This window comes from Sinocyclocheilus rhinocerous, unplaced genomic scaffold (assembly GCF_001515625.1).
Source record: "Sinocyclocheilus rhinocerous isolate Xijiao unplaced genomic scaffold, SAMN03320098_v1.1 scaffold11, whole genome shotgun sequence".
Classification (NCBI taxonomy): Eukaryota; Metazoa; Chordata; class Actinopteri; order Cypriniformes; family Cyprinidae; genus Sinocyclocheilus; species Sinocyclocheilus rhinocerous.
The window spans coordinates 2,271,509-2,278,905 of NW_015625587.1; the positions used below are offsets into that span (position 1 = coordinate 2,271,509).

At 36.6% G+C, this 7,397-nt stretch overlaps 1 protein-coding gene across 4 annotated transcripts in view; it reads left to right on the forward strand.

Moving 5' to 3' along the window:
- LOC107755895 (t-SNARE domain-containing protein 1-like) overlaps positions 1 to 7,397 on the forward strand; it is a 130,889-nt gene that overhangs the window by 79,057 nt on the left and 44,435 nt on the right. For 3 of the 4 annotated variants that reach the window (XR_001641749.1, XR_001641744.1, XR_001641753.1), the window contains one exon: positions 6,631 to 6,713. Coding sequence is in view for 1 of the 4 variants with exons in the window: in XM_016572860.1 (XP_016428346.1) it covers positions 6,631 to 6,693 (63 nt within the window). In the remaining 3 variants the exon portion in view is untranslated. Of the gene's footprint in view, positions 1 to 6,630; positions 6,714 to 6,839; positions 6,871 to 7,397 lie in introns of those variants that run through there. The other variant, XM_016572860.1, reaches the window with a different exon arrangement.

Here is a 7,397-nt window from a genome sequence, read left to right on the forward strand (position 1 = left end):
TCCAAGAGCGCGTTGAACTCGTAGCTCACTGAAGACACTTGGATGGTCGCTCTGCTCTGAAGCGAAAAGCTGGTATGCATTGCACCGGCTGCCTTTTTATGCTCACGCTGTGATCAGCGGCAGCTGGATGCAATAATTGCATGCCAATGTGCATTGGCTCGTTTAGTTACACTCGAAGTAGATTGGTCTCTCGAAGCGAGATCCCAATTCGTCGGTCACGACATGACTCGTAGTGACCTACTGAAAGGGAACTAAATTTAATTCAAAATATTAACAAAAACTATAATAGTGTATGATACTAAAATAACACTGGTTATGGGTTTCCACTTTAGTTGCCCATGTAGACAGTTCACATGACGTTTTGAAAAAGACCTATGTCAGTCACATACTGAAAGTTCTCATGGAAATAAAGCCATTCAACTCTTATAAAGCCATTTCTCTTTTTCAACGCACTGAGCACATGCAAGGTCTGAATGGGGGGGATTTAGGACATGTGTGCCCCTCCAACTGTCATCATTCATATCCCAAAGATTTAATTTTTTTCCCTTTAAAGCCACAGCTTAAGGATGAAATAAAAGCCGGTATTCTTCACGTGGTCGTGATATTTCTGGAGCTTCCGCCCTCCTGCAGAGTTATTCTTTTAGACCATGTTTTTGATGTGTATGAGATTGTATACACCTACATATGCACATGGAAACATTTCATAAATGGCTGTTAGAAAACAATAGCGCCATTGCATCCAGGCATGATGTTTTCAGGAGGTCTTCCACAGATCAGGCAGGGAAGTAAGGCCTAAGAGTTTTAAGAGCCTGAAATAGAAGTGGCTAAATTGGTCTTTGCCTTTGTACCCATGGTGTTTATTAAGAGGTGGATGTGAATAAAGTCTCCGTGGATGGCCGTGATTGGAGGGGTGGAGATAGGACAGATTAGGCAAGTAAACAGGTGCAGGAAGTTTGGATTGGTGCTTTTAGCACAGCCTTGTGGAAAGGTGGGCTTCTGTAACAAAGCCAGAACGATGTGTGACACGTACCTGAATGAAACGGGTCATGCTGTGCTATTAGTTGTTGGATGACAGGAAAAAAGCTCAATAGCCAATGTTACGTGTATTAAAATGTGTTGTGGCATTATGTAGTATAAAATAGTACTATTTTAATACTGAGTAATGGTGCATTCACATTAGCAAAATTTCGGTGAAATTCCATTGTCCACTGTCAATAGCGTAGTGATGCATGAAGCACAGCTCACATAAATCACTTTCAAACCAAGCAACTTTCTGTTTGTTAGTTTGGCAAATTCAATTGATCAACTTGAGCATGAGAGAAATCTGCATGAGGAACTTTTTCTTCCTCACGTGAAACTCACAATCGCACAGATTCCTACTGAAATGATTCTGCCCATGAAATTAGCAATGGTAGATGTGACTGCCGACTGCAACTTTAAAGTAGCATGATTACATCATTGGCACATAGCCTGACATGTTCTGATATGATGCATATGTGCCGATGACTTCAGATCATGCTCAGTCGCCATTTTCAATTCACCTTGTTAGCATAACTAAATTAAGTATATTAAAAGTATATTTTTTGTTATTTGTTTAATTGTTCACCCTATATGTGTCATGTGCATGTCCATGTTAGCATTTCCTCAAGTGCATTTCCTTGTATTGCATGCCACATCTGTCTAACACTGTAGTCAGCATTGATGCCATTCTGTTTATTTACTGCTTTAGCATTGCTTAAGGTTATCTGTGTACATAGCGCGTCTATTGATTCCATAAAGAGGTGATTTGATTCTGCGGACACAAATGCTAAATTATGTTTCAAACTAATTGGGTGTTTGTTTTACAGCTCAGCGTTGTGCCTCCCTAATTGGTTGATTCTTTAATTTTTTCTAGCCTAATGTTTTCAGGAGTATTCACCGTTCGTGTGTGTGCGTGTGAGTCTGTAGTGACCAGCTGAGGAGTCTCCAGATAAGAGCTCGTCAAGCCTGTTCATTTAGAGTCATTATAAAGTTTGTCCCTGTAATTCTTAAACAAATTGAGGATGATGGAAATTAAAAAGCAACAATTGTATTTGTGTTTTCAGAGGCTGTTTGCCCATGTTTGGCAGTCGATAAGGTTATATTACACAGAGCAGGACTCTGCATATAAAAAGCTGAATTAAAAGAGGAACAAGAGCTGGTGTGATTCAGGTAGTTTAAAGCGCAAACAGTACTGGCCTTTTTGGATCCCAGTGATACACACTTCATCTCTACAGCTGAGCTAGCAATGCATTATGGTTAACGGTGCATCTTTTATCAATTTTTTTTTAACTTTAAGACATTTTGTTTAGTTAGTGAATTAAAAATGAAACCAAACACTATAGTTCCATTCCAAAATTTAGCTTACTTAGCAAAACCTGCTTAGCTAGGCGATATTTTTGGGCATTATCCTGATGTGAAGCCAGTTTGAAACAATATGTAGCAAAATTATGTTGTTGTATAAGATAACATATACTTTGTGGATAATAAGACAATCCCAGAACTCGCTGTGACAAGAAAGTTTTAGAAAGGTTTGGCCTTTCTAAAGGCTAAAACCTATGGAGTCTATGGAAATATCAAATACTTTTTATTTGGAACTGAAACATTTTAATTGATACAAATATATAATCTTAAACTGATTGTTCACAAAATATTTGTACAGAGCAGGACTCTGCATATAAAAAGCTGAATTAAAAGAGGAACAAGAGCTGGTGTGATTCAGGTAGTTTAAAGCGCAAACAGTACTGGCCTTTTTGGATCCCAGTGATACACACTTCATCTCTACAGCTGAGCTAGCAATGCATTATGGTTAACGGTGCATCTTTTATCAATTTTTTTTTAACTTTAAGACATTTTGTTTAGTTAGTGAATTAAAAATGAAACCAAACACTATAGTTCCATTCCAAAATTTAGCTTACTTAGCAAAACCTGCTTAGCTAGGCGATATTTTTGGGCATTATCCTGATGTGAAGCCAGTTTGAAACAATATGTAGCAAAATTATGTTGTTGTATAAGATAACATATACTTTGTGGATAATAAGACAATCCCAGAACACACTGTGACAAGAATGTTTTAGAAAGGTTTAGCCTTTCTAAAGGCTAAAACCTATGGAGCCTATGGAAATGTCAAATACTTTTATTCGGTACTGAAAAATTTTAACTGATACATATATCTAATCTAAAACTGATTATTGACAAAATATGTGTGTGCTATATATTTGTATTTCTAGAGTATCAAGTCATTAGCTTAGTGTTGGTAACATCAGGCTCTAAATTGTGCAACAGTCATTATGTCTACATTGATTTTTGACAATAATGCATAAACTGTTCAAGACAAACCTACCATGACATATTAAGCAATGGTGCTGTAGAATCCATAAATGTGTGATTTTAACTAATTTTTTTTTTTAATAGTGTTACATTTTATCAGATTCTCCAGGAAGAGCTCCACTGCCCATTATTTTGAAGAGAGAGGCAGCCAATGAGATATGTTGCTCTTATTATGGAAACAAACTCCAACAAGCCCAAAACGCCCATTCACATGAAGCATGTTTTTGCACAAAATGTGTTGTGAATATATAATTTATAATCAATGACTCTAAGTAATATTGTACCATCATTTAGATTCAGTTGTAATCTGCAATGCTTCATGGGACTTCATTCTCTCCCTAAAATAATTTAAATGCCCAGTATTGTACCGTTGTCTGATTTTTCAAATACTTCTTTGCTTAAAATCAATTTGTAATATAATGTTTTTCCTCTCAGAGTTGGTTGGTTTGGTTCCCAGCTTAACACTCTTTATAGCAGAATAGAGAAGAATCCTCCTGTATCCAAGGCTGTTGAAAAAATGGGTGGCCACCATGGAGCTCTATTGAAATCAACTGAATTGTGAGACGTCTTGTGTACTTCATGTGAGAAGTCATTTGTGCCATGTACATGAGTGACAGCTTGCAGGATTGCTATGAAAAGCATTTCAAATCATTCGCTTATGAAGTTCAATTTCAGTTGGGATGCTGCTGTATAAAATAGTCGCCTGTGTAGACAGTAAACAGTGAGGCGACTTTTGGAACAGCATTGCTCAATAGCTTTGATAAAAATCCATTTAGAATGTATTTTTGACACAAGTGACACTAATAAGAGGTTGGTTGCCCTGCAGGGTGTGTTTAGCAGACATGGCTGATGATTCATCAAGCACAGAGCCTTCTTTTCAGTTTCGCTATTGAAATATTGATTGATAAGTCTCTGTATGATGTGTCATCTCCCTTCAGTGTTTCTAAATGAGCCATTTCTCATTTCCACCCAGATTCACTCTGCCTATACTGGTAGTAGATGACAGGTCAGTAATCTTAGATGGAGACAGAAGAAATGTTCATGCTGGGAGGGTTATATTGGTCACTGGAGTATATACTGAGCACTTTCTGAATATCGTGTGGCCCCCACACACACTTTCAGATATTGCTTTGTGTAAACTTTGGTTTGTTTGTTCCTGTCTGCAGCACTCAGGACCATATTCTTGCTGTTTTTCACTTTTGTGACTCGATGAAGCTTGTTGTTCATGCACCTCCACCTGAGAACGGGCTTGTGATAAGAAGTACGGGAAACTATCCTACAGGTTTTAATTAAACCAGGGAGCAACTGTGCTCCACTCAGCTCATTTAAAATGGGCAATTTAGCTGTTACCATAAATAGAAAGAAATGTGGGGTTGAGATGAATCCAGGTAAGGAAGGTGGGATGAAAGATTACAAACTGATAGCATGTTGGAGCTCTTGTTAATCCTTTAAAAGGCCATCTAACTAAATGACGAATACAAAATAGAGAAAAAGCATAGACAAAAACCTTTTCCCGCACAGGTTTCCAGCTTCTTTCCATGCAAACCCTCCCCTGCCACATCTCACGTGACGGCGGAGACCAGCACCAAATCAAATCAGAGAAAGATAAACAAAACCTCATTAGTTCCTCCAGCTAGGCGGAGGTGAGGTCTACAGTGTTCCCCTCAGCTGAGCCTGCCCTGCTTTAACCCCGCTGTAACTCTCCCGCTTCTGCTTTCGTTCTGCTCTCCTGTGTGGTGAACCGCACATTTGTTTTTAATTGGGAAGGGAATTGACTTTGCATTTGAATCAATGCTCTCACTTGCTAGTATAAGTACATGTGCATTGGAACAAGATAACTCATTTGGATTATTCAAAGTTAATAATTGGCTGACTTTCCTACGAATTAAGGAAGGAAGGACATAACCGAGTTTTTGTGTGTTTCTAGTTGATTATTATACAGTATGTGTGTTTCTAAGCACAATTCTCTGCGGAAAATGTATTTTTGGGATGCATTTCTTGAGTAGAATATTAGGTAATTTTCTCTTGGTACCGGGAGAGATGTTACAAATATTTGTTTACACTTTTATACTAGATATTGCCTAATACACAAATAGTCATAGTATAATAAGTAATATTTACAAAGTATATTTTCACTGATTTTTTTTTTATAAAAATAATTTCACATATCAATAATGCAGTAAATGCTGCCCAAACCAATGTAGAATTGAATCTTAATAATTCATTTGGCAAAAGTGCATCCTGCTTATGAAAGGCTGATTATTGTTATGAATATATAATTTAATTATATAATTATAATTATAGCATATAATTATAATTCACCTAAAAATTAATAGTCTGTCATTATTTACTCATGCTCAAGTGACACCAAAACATTTTCTGTTTTCAATTTTATTTCATTTTATTTAATTAATTTAGCATTTTATACTTGTCTACTGCTTCTTTTGGCCCTTAACAGTCAATGGTTACTATGATATGAATTATGTTGTTCAGTGGCATTTCAACTGTAAATAAATAAATAAAAGCATGCGGGTTTGGAACAATACGAGGTTGAGTAAATAATGGCATTTTTTAAATTCTTGTCATGAACGTGAACAAGATTAACAGTGAATAATAACTTAAACTTGGGCTGTTCCTCACACAAAGTTATCATATGGCTTCAGAAAAATTTTTTGATCATTTTAATTATATTTATAATTGATTAAAGTATTTATTTAATAATTTGCCTATTTTTATATTAATATTTAATTTTATAATTGTATGTTGTTTCTTTTGGCCCTTAACAGTCCCTATTCACTATGAATTATGTTGTTGTATGGCATCTCTACTGGAAAAATAATAGCATGCAGACTTGGAACAATATGAGGGTGAGTAAATAATAAGATAAATTTCATTTTTGGCCAAAATTTCATTTATGACTCTTCCTTTCAACATGGTCTTTTGCGATGATGGTGTATAGGGAACCACAAAATGCAGTGCAGTTTTTGGCAGCATCAACACTGGGCACTTTACTCTCTAATCTCTTCCTCCCTGGGAAAAGGAACATGAATGAGAGAGTGGGTATGTTTATAAAGGTGCTCTGGTACACAGTGTGCTTGGACAATCTTCTATTTTTGTGAAATGTGTATGAGTGAGGAACACTTTCTCTTATGAAGTGTAAGATTACTCATACATGGGCTGAAGATCATCTGGAAATAGTCTGAACATCCTGAACGCATTGTAACATTTTCTACATAACACGATGACAACAACAATAATAATGCTTGTTTTCTCTCTTCACAGACAGCATTGAAGACTACATTCAGACCACCTCATCACATGTGGAATCTGCCAATCAGGAGCTAGCAAAAGCCAGTCATTATCAGGTATGTTATTGGCTTCCTGGAAAGCTATTGTGTTGATAACTGCATTAAGGTGCACAAAAAGCAGATTGGTATGTAAAAAGAGTCTATGAACACAATTATTGTAGCAGGTTTGTTTATTGGTTTCAGTTGACATCACACAGTGAGATTTTCAACATGCTGTCATTCATTAGCTGCTCACTTCAGTAATCACCCTTCACCAATTACATGACGGGCAGACCATAAACCCTTTTGAAAATTTAAATTAGTCATTGATTGTTCACAAGCTCTGTTTGAGTATATTAAGTATTATGTGAAGAAACAAAATGGTTGTATTACACCTTTGTTTACCCTGATGCCATGCTTGTTGTAATTGACACAGTCAGAACTTTTTTTGTTGTTTTTTGTTTTTATCAGAAACAACGTATTTGCATTCAAAGTATGTATTTTATCAGTTCATGCATTCCTTCAAACCTATGTTCTTGGCATTGCTATTGCTAAGCTCAACTTTAACATGGTAGATCCAAACTCTGGTACAGATTAATTGATAAATTAGTTATTAAATGTGCAGTGATACATTTGCCTTTTGTGAAATATTATTACAATTTAATGTGACGAGTGGGGGCGGGGCCGAGAGCCGTGGGAACGGAGCGAGGCCGGTGGAGTAATTTATGAAGAGCGACACCTGCACTACTCACCGGTCTCGCG